This window comes from Xiphophorus hellerii, chromosome 24, assembly GCF_003331165.1.
Source record: "Xiphophorus hellerii strain 12219 chromosome 24, Xiphophorus_hellerii-4.1, whole genome shotgun sequence".
NCBI lineage: Eukaryota > Metazoa > Chordata > Actinopteri > Cyprinodontiformes > Poeciliidae > Xiphophorus > Xiphophorus hellerii.
Window position 1 is genome coordinate 16,171,819 of NC_045695.1, and position 17,969 is coordinate 16,189,787.

Below are 17,969 nucleotides of genomic sequence, written 5' to 3' on the forward strand. Positions count from 1 at the left end.
GCTCTTTGGTCAAAGCATCATGTGCTGCTAATCCTGCAGACACTTCACAGTCAGACAGGGACTGAGTTTCCAGTTCACTCAATGGGGCTCCATCCTGAAGGTTTTGGTGGTTGACAAAAGAAGATTACAGACTAGACTACAGACTACAGACTTTGTAGACTGACCAGGGCCGGCCCAAGCCTCCATGGGGCCCTAAGCAAAATTTGGTTTTGGGGCCCTTTGTTTCTGCTAACAATGTGGACTGGCTGCAATCAACAGTTAAAATATTAAATCATTCACACACCTGCTATAAACTTATTGCATCTCTGATGATGCTGTTTGCATTATATCCTATGCATGTATAATATAGGATACATTTATCAGCCAGTCGATTTCTGGGGGCCGATTTCCTTAATTTTGGGGGATCGTGATCTTCTAATACTTACAAGTGAAGCCCATCTTATCCCCTGATCTTATTTTTGTCAGCAAAGGTCTGTCCTCTTCTGCTCTGCAGTGAGAGGTTTGACTGACAGACTGGCCCACAAGGTCATGTCTGAATGTTTACAGTTAACAATATTCACCCCACTGTTGACAACTCACTGACTTTCTTCCTATATTTAGCAAAATTTCAGACAAAAAAAATCGGTATCGGTCAAAATCAAAATCGACAGGTCAGGTTTTTTAAAGATCGGTAACCGGCCAGAAAACTGCAATCAGTGCAGCCCTACACACATATTCATGACATTCTTTGATTAAATTAATTTCTCTTAAGCCAGGGGTCGGCAACCTTTTCTACTCAAAGAGCCATTTGGGACCGCCTCCCAATAAAAAGAAAGCATTTGGAGCCACAACCCATTTTGATGTCATATATATAAAACCTACATGCTATGTACAAAAATCGATACTATGTTGCGTTTATGAAATCAACGAACTGCTACAGAGAACACAAAATTTTATTTCTGCATGTTACAAAACGCATTTTACACTTTGTTGATGCTCAATTTCAAACAAAATACCCTCTGTCTATTTGGGTCTTTGTATTTAAGAAATAAAAATCAAAACTTACCCAACCTGCACTGAAGGAGAAACAGAAACAGAATGCAGTCACCTGTCCTCCTCTTATTCAGGAGATAAAAATCAAAACTTATCCAAATATTATCCACCGGCACTGAACGAACCAAGCTAACCAAAAAAATGCGCAGTCTGCTTCGGTGTCCATCGCGTGTGTGTGGTCACCTGTCCTCCTGAATTAAAAAAAAAAGACTATTTCACTTAACAATATATAGTTATGTATTTATATTTGTAGATAATCTCCATCTGTAAATGGCTTACCATGCTTGATTATTTACTGAGTAGCCACGAAACTGGCACATGTAGTGGAGTTTGCGTCTTAATCCACTTCTTGAAGTGACTCCTGCTCGCTTCAGCCTTTCGCATCAGCTCAGAAACGGCCTTTTTTCTCTCCTCTCCCTCGGGATATTTTTTAGCAAAGACAGAGTGTTTGTTCTCGAAATGTCTTTCAACATTTGACTTCTTGTTGTTTGCCAGTCTGTCGCCACATATTAAGCAGACTGGTGAACCAGTTTCATCAGCGGTGAAAGCAAAATGATCTGTCCACGTAGCATTAAATGTTCTGCCATCTTCAGTTAACCCCTGAACATCTTCAATGTTAATTCTTACATTGTGTGTGAATTGTGAGACAGTTATTTTTTGTTTTTAAGCATATTGTTGGATAAATTGTATTTTTAGTAATTATCAAATATTCGTTGTATCATGTAGCCTTGTAGTTACATTTAGATAATGTTTAAATATATGCTTTTTCTCCTATTATTAGTAATGTTTCTTTGTGTTAAATAACTTTGATTCCTTCCTAAGGCCTCCTTGGGAGAGAGAGGTGATAGCTATTCTAAGCATTTGTTACCCTGGAGGACTCCTTGGGAGATAGAGGTGTTAGTTGCTCCCAGCAGAGTTTAACAGTCCTGCAATAAACTGTGCTTTGTTCTTCGTTACTTTGAAGATATACAACGTGCCTGGTACTCGACGCCGTGCTTGGAGCAGAAGGATCTAGAGTGTAGATAACATGTGTCTAGATAGTGAATGTCATTAGCGCTGCAACTATGTGATGAATTGTTTTCCCCGCCCTGTGAGAGTTGCAGCGCCCAGTATGAGAGGGTTCCTAAATTCAATAAAAACAGAGGAGCGAGAGATGTGTTTTCAGAGCGGTTGGAGATTTGTAACTGAAAGCACATCTCTGTCTGCTCTCCTCGCGAGAACAAAGAATCTAACTCTCTTGTCTTTCCTATGTTTGTTTAATGTGTCTTTAATAGGTATTTAGACCTGACATTATTTGGTCCTTCGCAGCCGGAAGTCAATATACCGAACAGATTCCGGCAGGTGTGGTGGATCCCAGTACAGTCCGTGCGTGCGCACGGCAAGTTTTCTTACTGGAAACTTCTCAAAACCTGTTGAAGGGCTGGTGTCGGCCTACCTGTTGGAATCTGACGGTTGACGACTCCGAGGGGAAGACAGAGGATGAGTGGATTCTTGTTTAAAAGTGTGGCGAATGACTGGGGGTCATTGCGCGAATAGAAAACCCTGTAAATTCTAGACTCTAACAGGTAACAAATAGAGCACAAAATCCGTTAAGGGCGTCCGAAGTCCTTGCGCAAAATTTCGTGGAAACAGGTGGACGGAGCCTGGTGCAGACCTGCTGTAAAATTTAATCAATTAGGCGATAAAAAAAAATAAAAATAAAAAAAAAATTTTTAGGCGATAAAAATAAAAATTATAAAATTTAATAAATTAGGAAAATAATAATAATAATGATAAAATAAAAACAATAATAAAATTTCCTCAATTCGATATATATAAAAATGGCAACAATAAAAAACGATATTCAAATCAGGCACTAAATTTGTAATTGGAAAGGACGATAGAGTCCGGCGGAGCAGGCGCTTAAATTCCGCAACAAAACGTGAGAGTGTGATTGGAGATATAAATACCATTTGGTGTTTTATCTCATATAAAACAGTAGGATTGTAACCAGCAAACCTGTTTTGGATGCACAGGTAAGAACCCCCCACTCGAAAGAGTTGAAGCGGGGGTTACCAATACAGGTATTTTAATTGCTGGCCTACTGAAAAGATCTCCAGTTTATAGGATTCCCTAGGAGTCGAAAAAACTGGGCCAAATTATATTAAAAAAAATGGGAAAAAATATAAGTAAGAATAAGCCAAGAGACAGTTTAAAAACAAATGACTGGAAATATTGAAAATCAGGATCCGCATAAAATAAAACATTTAGATAAATGGATAACAAACTATAACTTTGACGGCCGTCTAAACTCAAAAAAACTAACAGTACTGCAGGATAAAATAAAACAAAAAACAAAGTCAAATCCAAAGAAAATGCACAAAGAAGGGTATGAGGATGTACAATTTTGGTTAGAATTAGCACAAAAAAGAGAAGAGGAGGAAGAGTCGTTTGATGAATACAGCCTGAGAATGCATCAACATTACATAGGATTGAGGACTGGGATTTTAGATGAATACATTAACCACGCTATACGCGCAGAAGAGGTCTCAAAAGAAAAGAAAAAGGTTTCAGGAGCCTTTTTCCAAGATGAGGAGCAAATATTTTATCAAGAAAGGAGAGGAAGAGGAAAGTTTAGGGGTAGACCTCAGAACCTCAGAGGACAGCAGGGGAGAATGGGAAGGGGAAATTACAGAAAAAATAACTTAGGATGTTGGTGTTGTGGGGAAGTAGGACACATAGCCAGACATTGCCCAGAAAAAATACATAGATCAGTCAGCATGACTAGAATTAGAAAGTTTAACAACATGCAGGGAAAACATTTCTGGGGTAAAGATTAGTGGGGAAACTGTCGTAAGGTCAGCTGGGGGTAAATTAACGCAAGTCAATGAATCAGAGCCAGTCTGGTTTAGAGATCCACTGGGACAAGCTTGTCAGTTGTCCATTTTGATGCTCCCAGAATGCCCAGTAAACTTATTAGGCAGAGATGGCCTTATACAGCTAGGATTAGCTTTGATTCCAACCACTGATGGGCACATAGCAGTTAAAAGGCAGTCAGAAATAAAAAAGGGAGATTTCTTTGTTGTTAAGGGAAATGGAAATCCACACTATTGTTATACATTAGATGTGCCCGACAGACCCCCACATAACTTTGCTCAGGCACTCCTGACAGATGGGGGTAAAGCCATCTCTGCCCCACAGGATCAAATGCCTCCTGACAATTTACACATAACTCTTTGGTTCAAGTATGCGGCTGGACCTGACAAGAATTAGGAAGACAGGCTCAACAAGGTCACTCCAGCTAAAATCACAGTGACCTATCTGTATGCAGATACAAAACACACAGCCGTTGCAGCTGTTGCTCTTCCTGATGATTTAAAATCTTTAGACAGAACGTGGACCTCCCCGCATGTATCTCTGTTTAAACAAAGAAATGAGCAGTGGAATCAATTAGGTAATCTTGTTGAGGAAGGAGAAGCAGCTACCGATTGGGTAACTACTTCCTCAAACATAGAAACTAGTGCTTCCACTGGGTTAATTAACTATTGTCGAAACTGGGTGCCTAATTATGCAGAAATTGTGGCTCCTTTAAGCAAACTAATGTATGAAAAAGATCTAAAAAAGATCTTCCTCTTTGGAATGGACAGAGGAAGCAGAAAAAGCACTATGTGAAATAAAACAGGCCCTCGTGTCAATTGCTGCGCTTGCCTTACCAGACTATAAAAAACCTTTTTTCCAGATGGTGGATTGCAAAGGTCAGTTTATGACCTCGGTACTAGTTCAACAACATGGTGATAAAATGAGACCAATAGCATATTTTTCTTCCAAACTTAATAGTGTGGCGTGCGCCCAGCCTCCCTGTGTGAGAGCTGTGATTGCTGCTTCTATGGCAGAAGAAGTTAGTGCTCCTATTGTACTGTTTCATCCGTTAATATTAAAAGTGCCGCATGCAGTTTCAGCACTATTATTACAAACAAATATGACTTTTTATCGCCTGCAAGACATCTCTCCTGTATGAGCACATTATTATCGCAACCTCATCTGACTATTGAAAGATGCACAGTTTTAAATCCTGCAACTTTGTTACCTCTTCCAGATGATGGTACAAAGCATGATTGTCAGGAAATGGCAGAACAAAACGCAAAGAGTAGAAATGATTTAAAAGATCTACCATTAGATCAAGGTGAAATACTTTTTGTTGATGGTACCTCAAAGAAAAATGAACAAGGAAAAACTCAAACCGGTTATGCAGTAGTGACTGAAAAACTAGTGTTAAAAGCTGAAAAACTTCCCTCACACTATTCAGCTCAGGCTGCAGAATTGATAGCGCTAACCACTGCTTGTAAACTAATGAAAGATAAAGAAGTGACGATTTACACCGATAGTCAATATGCGTTTGCAACAGTACACACGTTTGCACAGTACTGGAAAAATAGGGGTATGATAACTTCTACAGGAAAACCAGTAACTCATGCAGACCTATTAAAAGATTTCCTACAAGCTGTGCAGCTACCAAAACAACTAGCAATCTGTAAATGTGCCGCACACACCACAGGGAAAGATAAAGTGTCTCTAGGGAACGCCTTCGCTGATGAGATGGAAAAAAAAAAAGCAGCGGAGGGACAAATAAAGGTCTTATATATGGAAAAAAAATCAAACTTATGACAAGAGATCCTAAGAGTCATGCAACAATTAAGTCCTGAAATTGAAAAGGATCTTTGGACTAAAAATGGAGCAAAAAATAGAAGTTCAAATCTATAAGTGACCTGCAAACAAGCCTATCTTGCAAAAGAAACTTGTATAGGTGGGCTGCAATATTGAGTCATGGCGTTTCGCATGTCTCAACAGGGGGGATGGTAGGACAGATACATCAACATTACACTATTTATGGATTTATTTCTTTTTCAAGAACTTTAAATACATTGCAAAAAGGTCATTTCATTTCAAAAGTGCCTACAGAAAGAAGAGAGGGCTGCAAATGAAATAAGGAAATAAAGAAAAATAAATAAATAGAACAAAACAGGAAAAAGCGACAAGTATGTCTGTTTAGACATGAGAATACTTAAGCCCAGGGAGGAGTTACAACCCCCATTCACAGCAGCTCACCAGGGGAGCCCCAGAGCTGTGCTGTGACTTCTACCCCCCCCCTTAGATTCAAATAACTGACATGTGAAGCCTCTTTACAAAACACTAGTATATGTTTTATTGGCTCTCTTTCCTGCCATAAAGTCGGTCCCTCCGAGAGGTGAGGGGGGGGTTTTATGGTAGGCTTAAGGATTTGTTTTATGATCTGACAATAGAGATTGCTCAGACTAGTGTAGTGACTTTAAAATATAAATTGTGAAATCTAAAAATATAAGGATTTAATAAATTTTAGAGAGTCTTTACCATCACATAAGGCAGGATTTTGATGCAGTTTGGTTTCCTAGATTTAGTGAAACATTTTCTCTAAAATTTGTTTTCATTAGTCTGACTCCCATTTAGTTAATTTTAAGTGTCAGTTCTTTATATTTTGTTAAATATAACAAATTAATTTCTTTCTTTTGAGTTACCAGTTTCCTCTAGACCCGTTCACCAGGGGAGGGGGAAATTTGGTTTTTAGTTTAATTTCTTTCATTTGTAGATTTAGTAATATTCTGACCAGTATTTTTTAGGTTTTTGTGTGTTTAATTACCCCTAGTGTGTTAATGGTCTGATCAGCCACTATCTAAGTTCCCCTCATGTCTTGTTAGGTCAGTTTGTGCTTGAGTTTGTTCTGTTACCACCTGAATTGTACTTTGTTATGTTGACTTCAGTTTGGGCCCAATTTGTAATTTTTGGATTTTCTTTGTTAATGACTATATTTTGAATTTTCTTCGTCTCTCTGGCTGGTTTATGCGAAACCTTCACAGAGTCTTAAGTGGTAAACATGCTTTGTTAAACATTAGTTAAAATTCTTGAGAAGTTTGTAAAATGAAGTATTGTAAATCATAACAGTAAAATGTAATGATGAGCTTTGACACTGTAACGTGAAGTGTTTTGGGAAAATAGTTATCTTGAAGGTTTAAATCATGCTAAAATAAATTGTTCTGTTTGTTTTTGAAAGTTTGCCTTTTAGAAAAGGCAGCGTTGAATATGGGTGGATTTTCTCAGCTAAAATAATAACCCTGTTTCATCAACATCGTTATTTAAAGTAGTAGAAATTGTGATGCATTAGCAGGTAATGCATCAAGGGGGAGAATATGTTATGGGTTTATCTTTTATATTACTTAATTAGACTACTGAAACTTATATTACTTAAACAAAACTTTTGAAGAACATGTCTGATCTGTGCTACACATAAAAGTGAAAGGGAAAAATATTGTCTGGTAATATATGTGCTTATTTTGAATGGATTTGAGTTGTTTTCCATTGAAAGATGTTCTGACAATGGGTTAAAGTAATTTGAAATCAATAGACAAATTTATAGTGATAATGAAGCATATTTTGGTTAATTAACTTGGGAAAATAATTATAGAATGTAAAAATATTATTGTGCTAACCATTTTCAGAGCATTAATTTAATGGATTAAAAAATGTTTTAAGAAATGTTTTGAAAAATCTGTTATTGATTAAGTTATCACTAATCAGTAGAAGTACTCAGGTGGGTCTGAGATGTGGGATTATAAATGATTTTTCTAAACTTGATTTTGATTTTTTGATTTACATCCATTTTAAATGAATTTGAATAAAACCGTAACTTCTACTACCAGTAAAAGGCCTGGAGAGCACTGGGCGATTTTGAAAATGTTTGGATTTGTTTAAGTTATACATTGACATAATTTCTCCAGGTCTAACTCTTTTGAAATTTTGTTTAAGGAACGCATGTAGAATGTTTTAGACAAACAACCAGTAAGATCTAGTTTGTTCTATAAAAGTAATTCAAACTGGACTGTTTAATTCACACTGATATTTATTGTTTTGATGGTAAATGTAACTGTAAAACTGCAGCACATTTTAAGCTTTTGTTATTGTTTGTTTGTTTAGTTCTATTTTACAAGATTGGTTTAAGAGGAAGATCTGCATATGTTTAACATTCTGGGAAAACATTATTTTGGAGACATGTCCTTTGAAACAGGTGATTACAAGGTTTTGGTGTTTTCCATCTGTTGGAGGTATAATATATAATAATTGAAGCGTAGATTGAATAGATCACATTCACCGTTTAATGAGCAGAACTGGTCAACTAGGAGATAAGGCTTCATGTGATGAGTTGCTCATTGCTTTCTACACACAGACTGGCCTGGAGTTCTGAGCTCCAAGCCTGACTCTGAACTACAACAAAAGCTGTTGTCTCTGAAGAAGAGTGCGACTGCTTGGAGAAGCAGTTTCACATTTATTTCGACGATTGCAGCCACAGAGTCACGGGCGGTGGAGAATTCACTTGGACACGGAGTGAATTGAAGATATTTGTGTTGGAAACACAAATGAATGATGCTTTTGGAAAATCTTAACTCTGCTTTCTCATTACAGTTTGCAACTGTTTTTCTGGTACCCTGTGGATGTGGTCTCCTTCAAAGTCTGCGTTCTTTGATAAAAGATTAAAGTAATTCCCCTGATGGAAAATGACAAAGCTGAATTTACTTTTTTTAAGTGAAACCATTGTTTGATTATGCTGACATTAATGAAGTGACTGTTTTTGGAGGGATATGAGATGTGGAACAGATATTTGATAAACAGGGGGGAAACTGTTGGATAAATTGTATTTTTAGTAATTATCAAATATTCGTTGTATCATGTAGCCTTGTAGTTACATTTAGATAATGTTTAAATATATGCTTTTTCTCCTATTATTAGTAATGTTTCTTTGTGTTAAATAACTTTGATTCCTTCCTAAGGCCTCCTTGGGAGAGAGAGGTGATAGCTATTCTCAGCATTTGTTACCCTGGAGGACTCCTTGGGAGATAGAGGTGTTAGTTGCTCCCAGCAGAGTTTAACAGTCCTGCAATAAACTCTGCTTTGTTCTTCGTTACTTTGAAGATATACAACGTGCCTGGTACTCGACGCCGTGCTTGGAGCAGAAGGATCTAGAGTGTAGATAACATGTGTCTAGATAGTGAATGTCATTAGCGCTGCAACTATGTGATGAATTGTTTTCCCCGCCCTGTGAGAGTTGCAGCGCCCAGTATGAGAGGGTTCCTAAATTCAATAAAAACAGAGGAGCGAGAGATGTGTTTTCAGAGCGGTTGGAGATTTGTAACTGAAAGCACATCTCTGTCTGCTCTCCTCGCGAGAACAAAGAATCTAACTCTCTTGTCTTTCCTATGTTTGTTTAATGTGTCTTTAATAGGTATTTAGACCTGACACATATGCACTGACTGATGGCACCTTTTAAATTTCGTTGTCCTTGTAACAATGACAATAAAGATCTATCTTATCTTATCTTAGAATGTTACCTGTTCTCGGATTTATTCATGATGTATCTTCCAGGCAAGGATCAAAAAGTCAATAAATCAGTTCGCTAAAAAATGCGGTCTGCCAGACATGTGGGGTTCGCCAGGAATGCCTGTCGCGCATCGGCGGACATGACGTATATTATGGGTGGTAAAAATGTTCAAAACTTTTTGTTTTAATGTTACAAGTTTACCATAATCTTCAGATTTAGAATTTTATTTTTAAATGATTTTAATTTTAATAAAATATTCTATTTCCCAAAGTCACTGGGAGCCACAACATAAGGATGAAAGAGCCACACGTGGCTCCGGAGCCATTGGTTGCCGACCCCTGTCTTAAGCATAACTTCAATAGCTAAAAACTTAATTTACACCAGGTGAGTCTTTCTCCCCTGAGAATGTGGACCGGTACCAGTACCGGGTTGATTCTGAGCCTTCAAATGATTTTAACAGAAGTTTCACATAACTTGGAAGTTGATGTAAAAATATAGTTTGTTTTTAGCCACAAAATGATGAGCAGCAAACATCATATCACCAGCTAAAGCTTAGAGCAGCTTATTGATACATTAATGCAGCAGCCATGTAGCCTGATGTAAAACATTTTGCTAGACAATATCAAACATTGAGAAGTTTTAATTATTCTTATCAAACGTTATCAAACACGACTTTTTGAAGCCAAAAATCCTCAGAAATATACAGAGAAAAGCAGGAGAATCAACTCATTTCAAGTTTAGACTCAGCTTCACACGAAGATGCAGCATAAATGTTTGGCTGTTGAACTGAACCGTTCCAGGTCGCTATCAAGCTAATTTTCTATTAGCAGCTTCACAAATCTCTTTTATAAACATTACATTATCAAAAAACATTTAAACAAACCTTTATCTTGGCTTTATTTCTATTATTCCTCTTTTATTTCACCCTGAAGGATAAGTCCTTTTTTGAGACATTGTTTTGCCAACTTATCTTCTGACCGGAGCTTTGGACGTTTGGATCCCCTCTGCACGTTGCAGCTCATGATACCGGTGAAGCTGCGGTACCTACCGCGGCACCAAGGGGAACCAAGAGCAATTTGTTTTTCTTTTTGTCCATAAAATAATTATTTCTACATGCATTATCAAATATATTGTAAAAACAAATCACTTCTTTATGAAATTGGGTGTTTTTGTTATTGTGATGACATAGAAATTGTTATTAAAAACAATCAGCTCCACTGAGGGGGCCCCTTGGTGGCTCTGGGGCCCTAAGCGGCTGCTTAGTTTGCTAATGCCTTGGGCCGGCCCTGAGACTGATGTTGGAATAACTTTCATTGAGTTTTCTCTAATTATTGAATTATGTTTCCTTCATAGAAGTTTATGAAGAAGAACCAAACTGGCCACTTTGTTAGTCCAGTTACTTGTTAGAATATTGCAAATTGTTTTTATTTTGTTTGTTTTTCTTTCTTTCTTCAGATATTGTTGGTCTGTATCAGCCTGACCTTAAAGAGTTTCTGAAGAAGAAGTTCCAGAGTCTCTCTGAAGGCGTCGCTGAACCTGGAAATCAAACCGTTCTGGACCAGATCTACACAGAGCTCCACATCACAGAGGGGTTAACTAGAGAGGTCAACCAGGAACATGAGGTCAGACACATTGAAACAGCATCCAGGAAACAAGAAACAATCAGAAGAGAAGACATCTTTAAAGTCCCACCTGGAAGAGATGAACCAATCAGAGCAGTGATGACCATGGGAGTGGCTGGCATTGATAAAACACTGTTAACACAGAAGTTCACTCTGGACTGGGCTGAAGGCAAAAACAACCAGAACATTGATTTCATATTTCCATTCACGTTCAGAGAACTGAATATGTTGAAAGAAGAAAAGTTAAGCTTATTAGGACTGATTCATAAATTATTTTCTAAAACCAAAGAAATCAGCAGCTTTGAAACGTTCAAGGTTCTGTTCATCTTTGATGGTCTGGATGAAAGTCGACTTGGTCTGGACTTCAACAACAATCCGATCCTGACTGATGTTACAGAGTCCAGCTCAGTGGATGTTCTGCTGACAAACCTCATCAGGAGGAAACTGCTTCCCTCTGCTCTCCTCTGGATAACCACACGACCTGCAGCAGCCAATCAGATCCCTGCTCAGTGTGTTGACATGGTAACAGAGGTCAGAGGGTTCACTGACCCACAGAAGGAGGAGTACTTCAGGAAGAGATTCAGAGATGATGAAGAGAAGGCCAACAGGATCATCTCCCACATCCAGAAATCAAAAAGTCTCCACATCATGTGTCACATCCCAGTTTTCTGCTGGATCACTGCTAAAGTTCTGGAGGATGTGATGATGACCAGAGAGGGAGGAGAGCTGCCCAAGACCCTGACTGAGATGTACATAGAGTTCCTGCTAGTTCAACTCAAAATCAAGAAGGAAAAGTATGAAGAAATAGCTGATGAAGATCCAGAGAACAAGAAGCTGATTGAGTCTCTAGGAAAACTGGCTTTTGAGCAGCTGCTGGAGGGAAATCTGATCTTCTATGACAAAGAGCTCAAAAAGTGCGGCATCAACATCAAAGATGCTGCGTTGTTCTCAGGAGTGTTCACTGAAATGTTTAAAAGAGAGAGAGGGACGTGCGACATCTCTGTCTACTCCTTTGTTCATCTGAGCGTCCAGGAGTTTCTGGCTGCAGTCTACATGCTCCACTGTTTCACCAGCAGGAAGTCAGAGGTGATCAAGACGTTTCTGGGAGAAGAATACAGAGAAACATCTCTAGATGAGTTCATGAAGAAAGTCATGGAGAAATCCCTCAGCAGTGAAAATGGCCACCTGGACCCGTTTGTCCGCTTCCTTCATGGTCTCACTGTGGAGTCCAACCAGAGAGTCTTAGAAGATCTGCTGGGTCAGACAGAGAACAGTCCAGGAACCATCCAGAGAATCATCACCAACCTGAAGAAGATGAACACTGATGAAATCTCTCCTGACAGAAGCATCAACATCTTCTACTGTCTGGTGGAGATGAACGACGTCTCATTTTATCAGGAGATCCAACGGCTGCTGGATTCAGGGAAGCAGCTCTCAGTGACTGACTGTTCAGCTCTGGCCTTCATGCTGCAGGTGTCAGAGGTTCTGGATGAGTTGGACCTGGAGAAGTACAACACATCAGAATCAGGACGATGGAGACTGTTTCCAGCTGTGAGGAACTGCAGAAAGGCTCGGTGAGTCCAGATGTTTTCATTGTGTGAATGCTGATTCAGCTCTATTGTCCTCCTGTTTCTTCTTCTGCTTCTGGATGTTTTTGGTCTTTAACTACTTCCTTCATCCCCTAGACTATTTTTTTTTTGTAATTATTTTTTTATTTAGAAAGACAGATTTCCATCACATTCGTTAATTACAGCTTTACCCATTTAAGATCATACATAAATATACAACCTGAGAATCCAAGTGATTTTGTCCATACTGCCTTTCTGGTATTTTCTTTTACGGACTATTACTAATTTTTGTTGTGAACAATAACAAAAATGAACAGAATTGAACAATAACGGGGAATGCACCATCTCGAGCAATAAAAAAAAACACAATAACATACAAGGTCAGGGCACATAATTCACAAGAACAATCAAATGAAATCGGATCTAATTGGTTTTACATACTCAGTCCAATTGGTCCAGATCTTATAAAACTTTTCTTTTTCAACTTGGAGGGAGAAAGAAATCTTTTCCATAACATAAATCTGATAAACAATTTCAATCCATTCATCGATGGTGGGTGGGTCTGGTTTTAGCCATTTCCTTGCGATGGCTTTCTTACTGGCTGCCAGTATAGCCAGCAGTTTTTTGTCTTTGTTGGTCCATGTGTCCAACTGTAGGTTGTCCAAATACAACGTTTCACATTTGAATGAAATTTTTACATTGAATATATTTTCAATATGTTTGTGGAACTCTTCCCAATATGGTTTTATTACTTGGCAGTCCCAAAAAACATGGAAGTGGTTTGGCTCCTTTAGATCCACAGAGTCTCCAGCAGGCGTCCCCGTTGTTTTGATATCGTCTCTGAATGGGTGGAACAAAAAATCGTGCGATGTTTTTCCAACAAAACTCCCACCATGTGTTTGATCCAGTCGAGACCCACTGCAGTTGACATATTTCTTCCCAGCCTTCTTGTGAGATTATTACCTTAATTTCCTTTTCCCATTTCCTCTTTATGTATTCTGTATTCTCATGTTTAGATAGCTGCATGGCATTGTATAACTTAGAGATAATTCTGCTGTCTGATCTGGGTTTAATTAGTGTTAGAAACACCTCCATGAAACTTGAATCATTTTTTCTCAACACCTCTTTAAAATTTCTATTAAAATCATGTCTCACCTGCAGGTACCTAAAAAAATCATCTTTTTCCAGCCCATGATCCGTCTGTAAGGTTTCAAAACTCTGAAATGTCCCTTTGTTGACAAATGAATAATAGGCAGTTAAGCCTTTTGAGGTCCATAACTTGAATCTATTATCAATTCTATTTGGTGTAAAATCCAAATCATAGGCGCACCACCTCATAATTTTAGATGCATCTCTTATTCTGCAGATTTTAGCCAATTCCTGCCAGGACTTGAGAAAGCTACCAGTTATGGAGTCTTCTGGGATCTGCTGTTCTTCTTGTAATTTATAATCACTAAGTAGGGCTGTTATTGGGATTCCTTTTATTGTCGTGCCTTCTATTTCCTTCCAAGCTGCAGTATATGATGGTGAACAGAGGCAGACTAAAGGTCTCAGCTAGGCAACATGGTAGTACTCCTGTAAACAGGGAAGGCCCATTCCACCCTTTTCCTTTTTTAGTTGCAGAGTTCTAAGCTTAATTCTGGCCTTTTTACCCTGCCACAGATACCTCGCTATTAATCTATCCCATTCTAAGAACTGTTTAGGTGGGACTCTGACTGGTAGACATCGAAATAAGTACAATAACTGTGGAAGGATATTTATCCTGATGGATTCTATCCGGGAGCTCAAACTTAAAAAGGGAATAACATTCCATCTATGTAAATCTGATTTTATTTTCAAATTTAGTGGGCCATAATTTATATCAAACAGTTTTGAGAAGTCCCTCGGTAGTGAAACACCCAAATATTTGATAGACTTGGCCTCCCAATTCCAGTTGTACACAGTCTTTATTGAAGACGGTGGATTGTAGTTAAATGTTAATACTTGAGTTTTATTTATATTAATTTTGTAACCAGAGATTAAACTAAACTCTTCGAGCAACTTCATCAGTTTTGGGATTGTCTGTGTGGGCTGTGTTATACTTATCAATAAATCGTCAGCGAACAAGGATAGTTTTTGCTCCCCAGATGTCATGGTGACCTCTGACCTCTGCCTGATCAGTTGACTCATGGGCTCAATAAACAAGGCAAAGAGAAGCGGCGACGCACAACACCCCTGTCTCGTTCCTCTCTCCAAAGTGAATGAATTGGTCAAATCTCCATTAATTTTAATTCTAGCTGTTGGTTTAGTATATAATGATTTAAATGATTTAAATGATAATGATTATCGTTGTATGAAATCCAAATTTTGAAAGCACTTTATATAAAAACGACCACCCCACCGAATCAAATGCTTTCTCTGCATCTAGACTTAATATCAGTGCCTCTAGTTTTTATGAGTGACTTCTCTCATAATGTGTTTTCCTAATGTTGTCTTGGGTCTGTCTTTGCCTGACAAAGCCAGTCTGATCTTTATGTATTAAAGCTGGTAATATGACTTCTATTCTTTTAGACAGTATGGAGGTGAAAAGTTTATAATCATTGTTTAGAAGACTTACAGGACGATAACTCCCACATTCCAGTTTGTCTTTCCCTTCCTTCGGTTTGACTGAAATCACTGCTTCTCTCCATGAGGGCGAATATTTTTATTTTCTAAAACCCAGTTGAAAGTTTTCTCTAATGTTGGGATTAGTTGGTCTTGCATAATTTTGTACCATTCTGTAGTGAATCCATCTGTCCCTGGAGACTTTCCCTTTTTAGTTCTCTTGATTGCTGATTGAATTTCCTCTTTTGTAATTTTGGATATTAATTTTTTATTTTGTTAATCAGTGATCGTTGGAAGATTGGTCTTTTCCAGAAAGGCATCGGTCTGGTTGTCGCTGCTTGTCTGTGACTGGGAATATAATGTTTTATAGTATTTTTGAAAGCAGTTTTTGATTTTCTCCGGATTAGTTTCTATTGCCTTTGTTACGTTGTTTCTTATTTTATGTATAGTTCTGCAGGCTTGTTGTTTTCTTAACCTTTATGATAAAAGTTTCAGGGATTTCCCACCTACCTCATAGTATTGCTGTTTTATAAAAATAAGCTTTTTTTGGATTTCCTGAATGTTTATTTCTTCTATTTCTTTCTTTAGTTTTATAATCTTATGTTTGGTGTTGTCATCTTTGGGAGATTTTGCATGTTCTCTCTGTAATCGTTTCAAATCCTCTTCTAATTCCTGGAGTTTTTCTTCTCTGATTCTCTTCTCATATGAGGTTATGGATATAATTTTACCCCTAATCACTGCTAGAGAGACTCTATAGGCACCCTTCTGTCAAAATTTAATCGGGGTTTGATTGATGAGTGATTTATGACCCTAATCATTAATTGCTATTAATATCCACCCCCCCCCCCCCCCCCACCCCCCACCCCCCCCCCGCCCCCACCCTTTCCCACACACACCTGTTACGCCAACTGTTATTCCCACTATGTGTTTTAAAAATAGTACAATTAAAGTATGAAAAAACATTATGAGTTTTAAGAATAATACAATGAAAGTATGAAAAACAATAAGTGTTAGATAATTGAGAATAATATACAATATAGTATATTTAAATAGAATGTTGTAGTTACCTCCGGTTTTTCTCACTAAGCCATTTGGTGTTTGTGTGTGTGTGTGTGTCCGGCTCTCTCGTGCTGACTATGAGTTTGTGACATAATACCGGACAGGCCTCACCTGTCATCTGTGTGTGGCGGGCTAAAAAAAAAAAACCCTAGGTAGGCGATTCTCTTGACCTGAGGGTCATCACAGAGGGCCTGTAAGGAAACTCTATGTCTCCAGAAAACAGATTTTCAAACCGTCATCGATTATCAGCTCGGGATCTGCGCGGGAAAAGGCGGGAGCCAGCTGTCCGTGTCTTTCAGGGTGATTCTCATCAATTATCAGGTATTAGACAATCTTCCTGAATGCTGTGTATCAGGAACGGGAGAGGGCATAAGGGTGGACAGAGGCGTGTGTGTGTGTGTGTGTGTGTGTGTGTGTGTGTGGGTGCACCCGTAAGACTGAACACATACCTCTAGAGAAAGCCTAGAGTTTTAACTGTTTTACTGCTTTATTTTATGGTAGCACGACTAGTCAGTGCTGACTATGAGTTTGTGATTTCCTTCATCACTTAAATTTTAAACTCTTATAGATTTTGTTTTCTGTAACACTTGCTAGTGTGATACGTTTCAGTAAATGTTCCTCATCTGTACACGTACTTCTTAAGAATATGTGACAGACAGTAAACAGGCCTACTCAAATTTAACTTTTATCTTTCCGCAGTTAAAGAATTTGTCCAGACTTTTCCAGAATTTGGCCCGGTATCACTGTGAATAATTTTGTTCAGTTTTTTTCTTGCTGTTGAATCAACGCTGATCTTCCCACTGCTTCATGTTTTCTCCAAAATAGTAAATCCTGGTTTAAATACATTTGAAACTCATAGATTTTTTTTCTGTAACACTTGCTAGTGTGAAACATGTTAGTAAATGTTCCTCATTTGTACTCGTACTTCTGAACAATATCTGACAGGGGCTAAACAGGCCACGGTGAGGTTACTCATATGTATCTTTCAGCTTTCCCTCCACCCATTATCTTACACACTTTAGTGTGTTCACTAGCAAAATATAGTACACCTCTAATTTTTTTAATTTTTCATTATTAAAACTTTGAAATGATCAATGTGAACCATCAGTCTGTATTAAAATAGTTAATATAATTCATATTATTTATTTAGATTTGATGTTTTAATGTGTGCCCTTGGATTTATATTGATTTATTCAATATAATATATTGATTTATTTATCAAACTGAATAGCCATTCCGTTTTTTTTATATAGTATTTTTTTCTTTTGGTGTTTGTTGCACAAATTCAAATATATGCCGGCTATCAACCAACAATTAAATCAGTGAATTTGCGTTTTTTTTCTTAAATACTCCCTCTCACCGAGACTTACTTACATCTTCTGACAGCTAGCCCAACTTATAATAACATTGACTAAATTTGCTATTGGTACACTTTACCTAAAAATAAAAATTAAACATACTCACTACACAACCATGCTCCAAGAGTTGCTCACAACATGGTGAATTGTTTTGTTACCTTAAAAATGATCTGCAGCTTTTGTTTCTTGGTCCTAATGATGATGTTCACTAATGTTCACTAACAGACAGTTCAACACCTCTTGTAATTGATAAGCTTATAAATGATCAATGCAAAGCATCAGTATGCGCTAAAGAAGATCATATCAGTCAGATTAAGTAAAATATCATTAAACTCAAAGCAATCAAAATTATATTTCTCTGAAA

At 37.9% G+C, this 17,969-nt stretch overlaps 1 protein-coding gene and 1 long non-coding RNA gene across 2 annotated transcripts in view; one reads left to right on the forward strand and one right to left on the reverse strand.

The window, feature by feature from the left end:
- LOC116715638 (NLR family CARD domain-containing protein 3-like) overlaps nucleotides 1-17,969 on the forward strand; it is a 59,213-nt gene that overhangs the window by 12,259 nt on the left and 28,985 nt on the right. Inside the window, exon 7 of the mRNA XM_032556171.1 lies at nucleotides 10,871-12,611. Coding sequence (XP_032412062.1) covers nucleotides 10,871-12,611 — 1,741 coding nt within the window. The remainder of the gene's footprint in view (nucleotides 1-10,870; nucleotides 12,612-17,969) is intronic.
- LOC116715749 (uncharacterized) lies at nucleotides 1,795-6,538 on the reverse strand. Its single transcript, XR_004338244.1, has 2 exons — nucleotides 5,481-6,538; nucleotides 1,795-5,047 (listed from the first exon to the last, which is right to left on the reverse strand). It is a non-coding gene; the product is annotated as an uncharacterized LOC116715749 (long non-coding RNA).